Raw genomic sequence first — 13,876 nt, forward strand, 5'->3', positions numbered from 1 at the left:
ATGGCTGTCCTGTTGCAGAAAGGGGCAGGATTTCACCTGGATTTCTTCTGCGTTTCCCTGCTGATGATCTTTACCTCCATCCTGGGTTTGCCCTGGTATGTGTCGGCCACAGTCATTTCTTTGGCCCACATGGACAGCCTTAAGAAGGAGAGCACCACCTGCGCTCCAGGGGAGCAGCCAAAGTTCCTTGGAATCAGGTATGGTGCATAATGCGTCCTTATTCCACAGCTGTCGCTTGAGGCTCAGGAGGCCTTGGTGGCGCAGAGTGCTTTTAATAATAATAATAATAAATTTTATTTATACCCCGCCCTCCTCACCAGAGCCAGGCTCAGGGCGGCTAACACCAAATCACAGTAAAAACATAATAGGGGGGAAAGAGGGGGGGAGGGGGGAAATTTAAAATACAGGTTAAAATGCAATTTAAAATGCAGCCTCATTTTAAAGTAGCTGATAAATCAAGACCATAAGGGGAGGAAAACATAAGGGTCAGACCGAGTCCAAACCAAAGGCCAGGCGGAACAGCTCTGTCTTACAGGGCTTGCGGAAAGATGTCAAGTCCCGCAAGGCCCTAGTCTCTTGTGACAGAGAGTTCCACTACGTCGGGGCCAGTGCTGAAAAGGCCCTGGCCCTAGCTGAAACCAATCTAACCTCCTTGAGGCTTGGGACCTCTAAAGTGTTGTTATTTGTGGACCTTAAGGTCCTCCGTGGGGAATACCAGGAGAGGCAGTCCCGTAGGTACAAGGGTCCTAGGCCGTATCACTTTCCACCTGCATTGGCTGGTGGCCCAGCTGCACCCCTCTCTAGACACAGATGGCCTGTCTTCTGTTGGCTATGCTCTGGCGACCTCTAGGTTAGATTACTGTGACAAGTTATATGTGGGGCTGCCTCTGAAGATGGTTGAAATATAAAGTACTTTTCCTTGCAGGGAGCAAAGGGTGACAGGTCTGATGGTCTTCATCCTAACAGGATTGTCTGTGTTTTTGGCACCTGTACTCAAGGTAAGAAAAGCCTTTAATTGCTTGTAAGTTGCAAGCGCTTCTCTTCTCCCTTCTCTGTTAGCTACTTGCTAATAGTGGCTAACAATGGTTCTAGACATGGTTTGATTACAAAACATTAAACTTGCCTGCTGTCAAGTACTCTTACAGTTGCTGCAGACTCTAAATCGGCAAGACTGCCAAAATTGCCTGCAATATACAATTATTAGAAGTTCAGGAGTTCTGCCCTTCTTTGCATCTAATCATTCTTAAGGTCTCATGGACAGGTAATGTTTTCTAGAATTCAGTCTTTGCGTAGTCATGCTTATATTTTGGATTTGATTTCCCCTCAGTTTATCCCAATGCCTGTGCTGTATGGCATCTTCCTCTACATGGGCGTGTCTGCACTCAGCAGCATTCAGGTGAGTGCAAAACAGCAGGGGAAGCATTTTTGGATGGTGGGGAAGGAGGTGCTGTGACCGATTTCTAGCTCCCTCAGTAGGGCAGCTATTGAAGACTGTGCAAGATGGAAGGCGGTGTCAATGTGAGTTGCGTCTGGCCAGAACAGGTTTCCCCAAACTTCTGGGTTCACTGAGACCTTGATGAGCTTTTGCAGTACAGGACCCCCCCCCCACAAATTCTTAGGAGTATAAATAAAATAAAGTATTTTGATTTTTACTTGTGTTGCCGTTGCTTATTTTGTGACTGGAGATGAGAGAAAAAAATGGAAGGAGGGTTTGCTCTTCCTCCTCCTCCTCCTCCTCCTCCTCCCACCTATAAAATAGGCTTTAAAAATGGACTTGAGTACTTCTTAATGTAGCAGCCTTGTGGCGGCAGCCTTTCTAAAACCTCCTCCAAGTTTCCCCAAAGGCGGGTTGTTTATATATCTTTGGGGGAGGGAAAGAGTCATGTTAGAATTGTGTTTGTGTGTGTGTGTGTGTGTACACATACACAGTATGTATGTTATGTATGCATGCATGCATGTATATGAACGTCTGCACCTATATGCAATATTTTAGTGTTAAAGGAGCATGGTCTGGGAATACGGCATTGTGGAAACATGGTTTCCATTGTATGGTTTTTTAAAAACACATTCTATCATTAATTAGGTGATGGTGAAGCATATATGCAGTGCTTTTTTTAAAAGGGGGGGTGTAGCCCATCTGGAGCATAAGGGGCAGGGAATGACCAATGGCTTAGCCAGCATTTCATTCCCTGGAGGACAGATCTGTCATTTTAACTGTGAACCTGGGAGGAAGCTGGGCTTGTGATGCAACTGAGGGATCTGCTCTCAGCTTTATTCTTGCGTTATCTTTGTCATCACATTAAAACACATAGGAATCCCCAAAAGAGTGCCTCTAATCCAGGGGCTGTTGGCAGAATAGAATAATATAATTTACAATGATTCACATCTCAGTGATTCTTACAACAGCCTTGTAAGGTAGCCTAGTATCATCCCCATAGATCAGATATAAGGGTTGATGCTAAGCTATCAGTGGCTTGCCTAATGATACTACTAAATATGGCCAAGTTAGGATCTGAACCAAGTGCTTCCCAGCTCATTCTTAACCAATACACTATGCCTACTTTAGTAAAATTAACATTTTCAGTGAACTGGAGTTCCCCTAAGGAGTATTTGGTGCCTACCGGAAGGTTCTCCACATCATGTCTCTTGCTTTCCTCTACTCTCAGCTCACAGACAGACTCCAGCTCCTGCTCATGCCTGCCAAACACCAGCCGGACTTCATTTACCTCCGTCATGTTCCTCTACGCCAAGTGCATCTCTTCACCTTCATCCAGGTGCTCTGCCTGGCTGTTTTGTGGATCATTAAATCAACGGCAGCTGCCATAATCTTCCCATTAATGGTAAGAGTCTTTAGGGCAGGGATGAGTTTCTTCTGGTTGCTCCACCTGTGGATTCAGTGAGAGAATTTGCCCAACTACTTTCTCTCCTGGCTTTTGCTATATATTGAACTCCTTTATTATCCACTCTAGCGCAGTGTGAATTTTACCTTCCCACTCCAGGACTTTCTAGCCCTCGATTCCTCCTGATGACACCTGACTAGAGGGAAAATGCATTTGCCCAAAAAGATCTCTTAAAAATTCTCCCTTACAAATGCTGGTGTCTGCTATTTGCCGAATATTTACCAAATATTTTTTGACTGTTTTATAACCCATGTCAGTATTCTACTTTCACAGATATTTTATATTGGTATTTATAAAAGTAATATTTCATTATTGGAGCTTCAATAGGCCTTGATAGCTGTCGTATGGTGGCTACATTTGTGTTTTGCTTTTTAATCAGAAAAAACACTTTGCTGCCACTTTGAGCACTGTCTTGGCTGCCCTCAGTAGCCCAGTGGCATTCCCTTAACATTTGGGGCAGAATGTCCATGGGAATGATGCCAAGCCAGGAGCATTCTCTACCAAATTTCAGAGAAAACGGGGCAGTCAAGTCATTGCTTCAAATCCTCACAAAAATTCTCCAACATTTTAGTGCACATTCTCCTTATAAACACATTTTGCATGGTTTTGACTTGCATACACATTTTTGCAGGCAATTTCTCCTGACACGATGCATTTTTGTATGCTATTTTCAACAATTTGTTCATTTTTATGCACTCCTTTCCCCCATCTATGTGTTTTTGTAAACATTGTTTGGTTAGAGAACTGCATTGTGAAATTCAGAGAAGTGTGACTTTTGAAAGGTGGTTGTGTGTCAGGCCTCATTCTCACTTCCGCTTGACCGGTGCCTCAAAAGAACCAGCCCAAGAGTTTTTCCGTTTGCCCTGCTGCTTTACCTGAGAAAAACCTCTCTTTACTGCTGAATTGGAGCAAAGGTCAACCTGCAGAAAACTTGACTGACATTTGCCCTGATTCAGCGGTAAGGAGGAAAGCTGCACAAGTGTGGATGAACCCTCAGTCCATGTATTGATTTGGTAAATGCAAATGTCATAACTTTGGTCTTAAATGTTAAGTGAATTGCATTTCTTCACCATCCCTAGAAGGTGGCATTTTTTAAGGCACAAAAGCGGGGGGGGGGGGGAGAGAGAGAGACCTTAGTGGCTTTATATTTCAGGATAAGCCCACCTCTGCCTAAAGTACCACGGAAAGTACCACAAACTGTTGAGCCCCAGCACCATTCTCTGTGTTGCTACCCAACCTGTTGACTAGGAATGACATCTAGGCTTTATCTTTAGTTCCTCCCTCTTCCATTCTCCATATATCCAATCTGTTGCCAAGCCAGGCCATTTCTCACTATACAGCATTGCAAAATGTTCTCTGCCCTGTCGGCTAAACTGGTTTGTGCTCCAGTTTTCTCCTGCTTTGACTAATGCAACCATCTTTGACTAATGACATTCTGCCCTCTCACTGAGATCCAAAAGTCTACTGCCAGGGTAATTTCTCTCTCTCATTACTCTGATCATGTGATTCCTTCCCTCAGATCCCTATTTCAGCGTCTAATCCTTTTCATATCTAGCACAAACGCCTTATTCTTACTTTGTTGAAGTTTTCCAACTCTACATTTTTGCCCTTGTTTCCTGTTATCTCCCTGCTATTGCCTTTTCTCCTCCAACACCTCATGCTCAGCCACCCAAAGGTCTCCTCTCTCTTAGGTGACCCTAAGGCCCCCCATGACTTGCATTCCCCCTCAAGACACCTGCATGGTGTTGCCTTTCTTCTTCTAGTTTTTTTTCAAGCCCTGCCCCCTTACATGATGCAGCTTTTAGCAAAAACCCCTTAGCCCTCATCCCCAAATAAAACCTAAATATGCATAACTGTGCCTTTTTCTCTTTCTTTCTTTCCTTCTTTCCTTCTTTCTTTCTTTCTTTTTCTTTCCTCACCCCCCATTCTCTTTTTATTGTCTCTCCAATTGTCAAAATAGATATTGCATGCTCCTTGTGGGCAGGGACCTATCATGTTGCTTTGATTACTCTGCAATGTCCCACGTGCATTGATAGTGCTATGTGAGTTAATAATAATCATAATAAAACTTAGTGTGGTGGTGTTCTGGTCTTCTAGCTGCTGGCTCTGGTGGGTATACGGAAGGGAATGGAGTACATCTTCTCCTTACATCACCTGGCTTGGCTGGATGACATCATGCCAGAAAAGGACAGGAAGGAAGAAGAAGAAAAGCTGAAGAGGAAGCAAGATCAGGACGAGAGTGACAATGAGGATGTAAGCAAGCAGCACTAAAATTATTGGGGGAGAGGAGGTTGGGGATGGGGCTGAACTGGCTGGAAATTACACCCCCCCCCCCATCTCAACATGCCAATGTGATGGAGCAAGGAAGGAAGTAAACCAATGTAACCATCTTATGTGCCGTGAGGGGCTGATGAAACCACCGTGCGGCTGGTTCAGAACTCTTCATGAGTACCAGTCTCTTTTTCATTATTAAGTCCATTTATAAAGAGGGGAAATACTCCATCAGACCACTTCAAAGAATGGAAAAGTCAATCAAATATGTTGATGCTTCAGTTTTGAGAAGTGTCAGGCTGCCTGACTCTGTGCTTTGGTATTGGTGGGCACAAAACTGAAGGTATTTGTTGGCTGTCACCGAAATACATCTGTCAAATCTATGCTATGTGTATACCTGTAGGAACTAGTCCCCCACATCCATTCAGAGAGAGACTCCAATGGTCCCACCATCTGTGTTCTTATTGTACCCATGGAAAGTTATCCTATCACAAAACTTATCCTTTGAAAGGACAAGGTGGCAAGACTAATTCAAATGTGTTTGTGTGCACGGAGGCACACATGGGTGCGCCATCTCCAGGGAGCTGCTCTTTATTCTTCTGGATCCTTCCTTACTCAGATATTAGTTTTGCCTCACTCTTCACCAGTAATTGTAGTCTAGGGGCCAAGTAGTACCAGTGTAATAATCCAGTCCATTTTGGCCATTCAGAGGGTTGTACCAACTTGAGAGCAAGAGTGAGCTTTAAAGTCCACCTCCCAGGCGTTAGTCAGCAATCCACAGGAATGTTTTGAGTTTGCAGCCGAGCTTTCCTTGCAGTTTTGCCAGCTAAGACCACGAAGCTGATATTTCTGACAGGGTGCGTGGTTTTTGCAAATCCTATTTCTCAGGAGAAGAGTTGGCATCTCTTTCCATGGACCTAGATTAGAAGCTTCCTGCTGGGTAGAAAGGTCTGGGGGTGCCACTCTGAAGCTGGACCTTGCTCTTGAGACCCACTGAGAACGTGGGTCTCCTTCACCCATTCTCTCTCCTGTCACTTCACCCTTTGGAAGTGGCTTTTCAGAGGCAGGGAAAACCAAAAGTGTGTGTGTGTGTGCTACCTTGTCTGTCACTTTATTAACTCCTTGGCCTTTGTTCCTTTTTAGTCTGAACTTATGTACCAAGAAAAAGGACCAGAAATCAACATCTCTGTGAACTGAACAGACTGAGACTCACCAGCGGACAAGGCAAAAGATGACCATGTGTGATATGTAAGGATGGGCCTCCTTTAGGACTTAGGGCCCACAGAAAATATTTGCCAAATCACAGAATAAATGCTAAGAGGGAAAGCTTAAGGGATAATAATAATAATAGGATGTCCCAATTTTCATTGGAGAAATGTTGGAGGGTATGAGAAATACCTGTACACATGCCCAGAACAGAAAAGGCTGTGGAGGGCAAGGGAGGAGGGATGAAAAAAGCTCTTCCAAATACATTCCATCAGTCTCTGCCCAGCACTATAGATGTAAGTGGCAGGATAGCAATAAATACCCATTACTATAAAAGAGGGAATGCATGGAAGCTAACACACCAAACATCCATACAGAGAGAACTTGGGTCTGAACTTGTGTTAGGAGGCTCACACCTGGAAGTATCTGCTTTCTTCTTCTTCTTTTTAATGGCAGCACTTCTTCACGTACATTGAGATAAGGGCTAAATCTGCTCTCTGTCCAGGTAAACCCAATGTTTAGAGGGGAGGAATGTTCCTCAGATATGTTTTTAATTGTAGCCCCTTTCCTTTGTCCTAGAGCAGGGGTGTCCAAACTTTTTTCAAAGAAGGGCAGATTTTATGAAGTGAACATGCGTGAGGGCCGACCTTTAGGACTTTAAGATTGAAGTTGTTGAGCTTTTTTTTAAGGATTTTACCCCAGGAGATAAACTTCCATAGGGCCCCGAAATGGACTTTGGACATGCCTGTCCTAGAGAATGAAATGCAACCTGTTGAGAAGCAAGGCCCTTCCTTGATTTGGAGTGGGGTGCAGAACAAGAATAGCCATAATTGTGAGAGAGACAAAGACTGTCACAATGCTCTTCTCATTTGCAGACGACCCCATAAGCTGTTTCCTGTAAGCAGTCTCAGAGGAAGGAGACAGCCTGCACTTAGAAGACAAGCTCTGATACTCTGCAGAATATGGGTGGGTCTCACAGGAAGAGGAAAGCAAAGCATTTGATATAATTACATGCATGTTGCTGTGCTGAACAGACCATATTGGAATGTTCCTTGTTCCACTTTGCTACCATGTCATCTAGAAAGTCAGCATGTGTGAATTCACTAGGGATGGAAGGATCTCTCTGTTTCTCATTTATCTAATCTTAAATTTGCATTTTAAAAATCCTCAGGAAAATTCACCAGAATTTTACAGCAGTGTGAATTTCTTTTCAAACACATTTTTATGCAGTTTTGACCAGTGTACACATTTTTGCAAGCAGTCCCTGCTGATATAATGCATTTTATATGTTATTTTCACTAATATGTACATTTTTATACACAATTTCTCCTATTGTATACCTTTTGATAAACACAGTTTGTAAAATTTGGATAAGTGCGAATTCCAAAGGATAGCTGTTTCAGTTCATGTATTGTTTCAAGAAGTGTGAATTCGTTATATTTGCCTTTAAATATGAACTGGTTTGCATCCTTCCCCCAATCCCCAGGCATCACTGATGTATTTATTTATGAAACTGTTGACATTCCTGTGCAACTTACGCTTCATTTTAAAGGCTCTCTAGTTATGCTAAATAAAATATACTAAAAAGGTCATTGCTGCTGCATTCATTTATTTATCAAGGATAAATGTTGGACCAGTTTTTATCACTTATGATAGTTTGTATGCAAGCCTTCTAAGGGAGCGGTTGTCTATCTGGAGCTTTGGAAGCGGCTGTGATCAATATGCTGAGGATGACACACCCTGCTCTCTATTTCTTCAGCTAAGCCACCGGGACTTGTCTTGAAGATGGTTTGGAAGCTGCAACTAGTTCAGAATGCTGCTGCTACTGCTTGCCTAGCCATGAGCTTATGCAAGTGAGAACGTCTAGAACCCTAGTTTCCAATATATGTACAGAGTCTCTGCAGATGCAAGAGGCTCTTCACTACAGTCAGTCTTCACATGGGATCCGTAACATCTGAAGAGGGCCAGAGGCTTTTTGTCAGGATTCATGCACCAAGTGACTACAAAAGCCCCAAATTAGAAAATTTAACATAAACATCTTTATGCATTTATGGGCTAAAGGAGGTGTCACAAAACTCTTGTCTCCTCAACTTTAATTTGCAGTTTCCCATTCTATCCCAGGTGGGTTGTTTCACAGCACCTTAAGTACTGGTCTATAATCAGATCGAAGTAGAATTAAAATGGAGGTTCCAAATATCACTCAGTATGGCAATATATTATCCAGCAACATCTTTCTCTGTAGTCAATATTTATTTTAAAGGTTTACTCTCAAGTAAATCCCATTTCCCAATAAAGTTTGCAGGTCCTGCCTGTTTTGTTGCTTCCCCTTGAGCACGCCTAAAGGGTTAATGATGAACTGCTGCTTAATTGCCCCTTTAATGCCTTTTCTTTGAACATTCCAACTTTTTATTGAATTTTAGTGTTGCCCGGATGTCAGAGAACTGCCATCGGAGCCAGAGGCGGAGGCAAGGCTCCCAAGCGATGCTGGAGAAGGGCCCAGCAGGGAGAGAGGCAGCTCATCGGCTGGGGAAGGAAATCAGCGTAACACCAGGGATAAAGGGGGGCAGATGGGGGAATCGGCGAGGGGGCTCCAGGACTCCTCACCGGAGACCAGCGGGGAGAGCACGGGTCCTCCGCAACCCACACCCACCCTGCGCAGAAGACTTCCGCGCAGGGAGAGTAGGCGGAGACTTGGCGTCAAAGAACTTTTGTGCTGGAAGAGGTTCAAGAAACGCCCACTGACAGATTCTGCTAGCGACTGAAACAGCCACGAAGTGAAGGGCTGTCCAGACAGAAAAGGTTTAACCAGGCAACCTAGCCAGGAGTGGCGGCAACTTACGCACGAGCAACCCCTATAACCATTACACCACACAAACATGTAGAAACAGAAAAAGCAGGTACGTAACAGAAAAAGAAAACGTAATACAGAGTTGCAGAATGAAATAAAAACAGCAAATCAGGATACCAAATTTCAATCCTACTTCACTAAATATCAGGTGGTATTTAAATACCTCAACCATGATGAAGAATGAGAAGCTGGAGGGGTATGGGGAAATCCCTTGCTGCCAACAACTAGAGACTGATAATAAAGTGGGGAATCACTTGGCCTCAGAAAGGGTTACTAATGCTGTGAAGCTTAATGTAGCAGCAGCAGCAACAACATAGGGTACACAAGAGGCTGCTGGATCCATCAATGGCCCATCTAGTCCAGCATTCTGTTCTTGAAGCCTGCAAGCAAGACCTGAGCCAGTGGCACTCTCCCTACCTGGGATTTTGAGCAACTGGCCTTCAGAAGCATGCCGCCTACAACAGCAGAGGAAAAACATAAGTCCTCATGGCTACCAGCCATGAACAGCCTTGTCCTTCCTGAATTATCTAATCCTCTTTTAAAGTCATCCAGTTTGGTGGCCATCTCTGCCTCTTGGCACCACAGCCTTCTTTCTGAGGTGAGGCAACCAGAACTGTGTGCAATACTCCCAAGTGGAGCCACGTCGTAAATTTGTATAATGGCGTTATGAGTTTGGGGCATATGGGGTGTCAGGGGAGGGTTAGTACCTCTGGTGGGGGACATGACATGCTCCTTCTGGGGGCGTTTTCCCACCATTGGTCCCCACACTGCACTCAGCTCTCACCCGTGAGAAGATGTCAGCAGCCACACCAGCAACATCTTCAACTGACTGGCTAAACCAGTTTAAGATGGGTCTCTTCCAGATGTTTAGTTGGAATCTCCTTTCTTATTATTTGAATCCATTGGTTCAGGTCCTACCCTCCAGAGCAGAAGCTTGTTTCATCTTCCATGTGACAACCCTTTAGATATTTGAAGGAGGCTATATCTCGTCTGTCTTTTCCAGGCTAAACATACTCAACTCCCTCAACTGTTCCTCATAAGGCTTGGTTTCCAAACCCTTGATCATCTTGTTCACCCTCCTCTGCACAAGTTCCAGCTTGTCAATATCCTCCTTAAATAATGCCCAGAATTGAACACAATACTCCAGGTATGATCTGGCCAAGGCGGAATAGAGCAGGAGTATGACTTCCCTTGATCTGGACACTGTCAAGGGAGTAAGGTATTCTACCCTTGAGGTTGTGATCAGTTAACTCAGTCAGAACCACTTACACTGAAAACTCCACATGACAATGACTATCAGTGCTCTACCATATTGGTAAATGGTTCATTAGGTAAAGTTGACCCTTTCTCTCCATCTTGAAGAGAAGTGATTACAATTGTCTGTAAACAGGTTCAAACTCCTTCTCCTTGACCCTTTACTTGCCTATGGCAGATTTTGTAGGTGGATGAAGCTGTTAGAATTCCTGCTCCATGATTGCAGTCATGGGATTTTTGTCTGTCACATGATGGTGTATGTTTTGACTCCACAGAGTGGTAAATGATGGAGACAGGATGTTTGTGTTACCGTGTTCTGTGAAGTGGGACTATTGTCCTTTGTTCTTTCTCTTTGCTGTCTGGTGCTAGAGAGAGAGGGAGCTATGTTGCAGTGCTCCGTGTGTTTATATGTAAATAAAGTAGATTAGCCAAAATGCTGAGTTGCTGTTATGCAACTGCGAACACTCTGCGGATCCCTAAGTGTGCTGATGTCTGTTGGCATCGGTCGCTGTGATGTTCGGGCTGAAGAAAGCTAATGAAGCTTCCGAACGATTGACCAGGAGGGAGAGAACATGCCAGTTGGGCATGTGTCTCTGCCAGGGTCCTACTTGAGTGTAGGACAAGCTCCTGACAGAAGCCAGGAAGCAGACAGCTGACTAATCCCTAGGCCTATGAAACAGAATACCATGTTCTGTGCATAAGCTCCAATTGTCCCTATTTAATGATAACTATTACTAGTAAAGCACTGTCCTTATTTTGCCTTCTCTCAGGAGTTCACTGAGTTTAGTGGTATTTACTCCAAAGTAAGCATCAAGGGCTGACAACTTAAAAAAAATATATTGGTGGGGCCCAAGTAAGCCCTGCCCCACATAACTGAACACATGATATGGTGCCTGCACACCATTTGAATAGCAGTGCCCATCAATTTTGGGGGGCCGCTCAAATATTTTATGAGGGGGCAAAGACCGCTCAGCCACTAGGAGTTGGCTCCTATGGTAAGCATGTATATGGGTTGTAGCTCAGCGACAGAGCATGTGTTCTGTATGCCCACTCAATACCCAGCATCTCCAGGTAAGGCTGAGCAAAACTTCCACTGAATATGATGGAGAGCTGCTCTCAGTCAGTGTGCAGATAATACGGAGCTTGATGGACCTATGGTCCTGCTACTTATGTTCAAGACTGAAGCCATGACTACTTGTCCTGGGATGAAAGAGGCAAGGCAACCTCTCTGGTTTTTCTCTTTTGTTGTTGCTGCAATCTGATGCACATACTTCTAGGATCAGGCTGCGAGCAGTTATGCTATTTTTTAGTGGGGGAACAGGGATCCCCCAGATTCCTTGGTGCCAGATTTCTCCCTCTAGATTGTTGGGTGCAGGGATTTAATTAGAACTTTGAGAATTAAGGTGAGCTGACAGGTTGAGCTTGTTCTTCTACCAGACAGAGCAGCAAAGGGAGATGAAGGCCCTACCACTGATACATCGCAAAATAATAATAATAATAATAATAATAATAATAATAATAATAATAATAATGATGATGATGTTATTATTTATACCCCACCCATCTGGCTGGGGAAGCCACTCTGGGCAGCTTCCAGCAAAATATCAAAAATAATAAAATGTCAAACATAAAAAACTTCCTGATACAGGGCTGCCTTCAAGAAAAAGACCCTATTGGTAACTGAGGGGGGTGGTTGCCTGAGCAAAGTTGGTGTGATTTCACACAGAAAAAAGTTGTCCTTTTTCACAGAGGTTTTTGGCAAGGTGTTCTGGGAACAAGGAAGAAGAAATTAGGCAGAACTCCATGCAGGGATTCAAAGGCAGCAGCTCTTGCTTTTATTATATAGCTTGTGTTCTAACTTTTTGTTTTTATGTTGTGAACCACCCTGTGATCTTCAGCGGTACAGTATACAAATTTAATAAATAATAATACAAAGTTAATAATGATAACCAGTGCTTTTTTCTGGGGGTACGCAGGGGTATGCATACCCCTAAACATTTTGTGAATCTTTGTACTTTTGCCCATTTACTGTATTTTTCACAATTTGAACTATAAAATGGTGATTTTATTGAGTCAAAATGAGAGTACCCCTAAACATTTTTTAAGAAAAAAAGCACCAATAATTATGCTGGCTGGCTGGAGCAGACTGTTACAGAGAGATACGGGGATGGTGCTTAGGATGCCTCTGAATCAAATGCTACGGTGCTGGGAAGGACAAGCCCCTCTTGAGATGAAGGCTTCAGGGGTGGCGCTGTGGTCTAAGCCACAGAGCCTAGGGCTTTCGATCAGAAGGTCGGCGGTTCGAATCCCCACGACGGGGTGAGCTTCTGTTGCTCGGTCCCTGCTCCTGCCAACCTAGCAGTTCAAAAGCACATCAAAGTGCAAGTAGATAAATAGGTACCGCTCCGGCGGGAAGGTAAATGGCATTTCTGTGTGCTGCTCAGGTTTGCCACAAGTGGCTTAGTCATGCTGGCCACATGCCTCGGAAGCTGTACACCGGCTCTCTCAGCCAGTAAAACGAGATGAGCGCTGCAACCCCCGAGTCATCCGCAACTGGACCTAACAGTCAGGGGCCCCTTTACCTTTATGTGAATAAAAGACTGCAGTTTTCAGTCTCTGCTGTGCCTTGATTTTCTAATGAAAACACAACCCTGGGTGAGTGCCTGGAACCTCCTGGAATATTGCTGCCGTTCAGCAGAGTTTGGGGGGTACTGTGTAAAATTACTATACATTCTAAGGTTGTGTAAAGAAAAATGTTTATACTCTACTCCTGAAGTCAGTACAGGACCGGCTATCACAGCATACATTAGTATTTTTAAAACAGGGCCTCAGCCTGCTTGGTGTCTCCTCACTTGCCTGCCCTGCCTACAAGTTGTGCCATATTCTTCTAAGCAGGCTATTGCTAGCACCAACAATAACTCCTTGCACACAGGAGGGAGGGAGGAAGGAAAGTTTCCCTGAGGGAAAAGTATACCATAAGGCAGTATACAAATAAATAAAATAATAAAAATAAATTGCTATCAATTACAGTATAATGAATTGACATGTTTCTTTTGATTTTATCATTTCATCTTTTTGTAAACTGCTTTGTGGTTTTTAACAATCAAGCAGTATTTAAATTTTATGAAATAAATAAATATGGTTGGGAGGGGGTGGAGGAAGGAGATGCTGCATTGCTCCTCCCACCCGCCCTGAGCCACACTTTTCCCCTGTGGGGAACACGTTAGCTAAACAGATCCCTGAAGCCAGCAGGACTGGTAACCTTCTCACTAGCTGATGAGCAGAGGGTTCAATCCTGGTCAGTCTGACTGTGTGTGTTCTCCTGCTGGGATCAGATGCACAAAGTCAAAGCTCCTTCTTCCTACTAAACCTCCAGCACACCCACATCCCAACAGCT

General features: G+C 44.1%; 1 protein-coding gene across 2 annotated transcripts in view; it reads left to right on the forward strand.

Moving 5' to 3' along the window:
* SLC4A9 (solute carrier family 4 member 9) overlaps positions 1-7,969 on the forward strand; it is a 36,654-nt gene extending 28,685 nt beyond the window's left edge. The window contains exons 16-22 of one of the 2 annotated variants that reach the window (XM_083624450.1): positions 19-197; positions 926-998; positions 1,328-1,396; positions 2,667-2,840; positions 4,998-5,153; positions 6,315-6,419; positions 7,253-7,969. In XM_083624450.1, the coding sequence (XP_083480576.1) occupies positions 19-197; positions 926-998; positions 1,328-1,396; positions 2,667-2,840; positions 4,998-5,153; positions 6,315-6,368 (705 nt within the window). In that variant the 3' untranslated portion in view covers positions 6,369-6,419; positions 7,253-7,969. The remainder of the gene's footprint in view (positions 1-18; positions 198-925; positions 999-1,327; positions 1,397-2,666; positions 2,841-4,997; positions 5,154-6,314; positions 6,420-7,252) is intronic. The other variant, XM_083624451.1, reaches the window with a different exon arrangement.
* Positions 7,970-13,876: the final 5,907 nt, after the last annotated feature.

This window comes from Podarcis filfolensis (genome assembly GCF_964270895.1).
Source record: "Podarcis filfolensis genome assembly, chromosome: 7".
NCBI classification, from domain to species: domain Eukaryota; kingdom Metazoa; phylum Chordata; class Lepidosauria; order Squamata; family Lacertidae; genus Podarcis; species Podarcis filfolensis.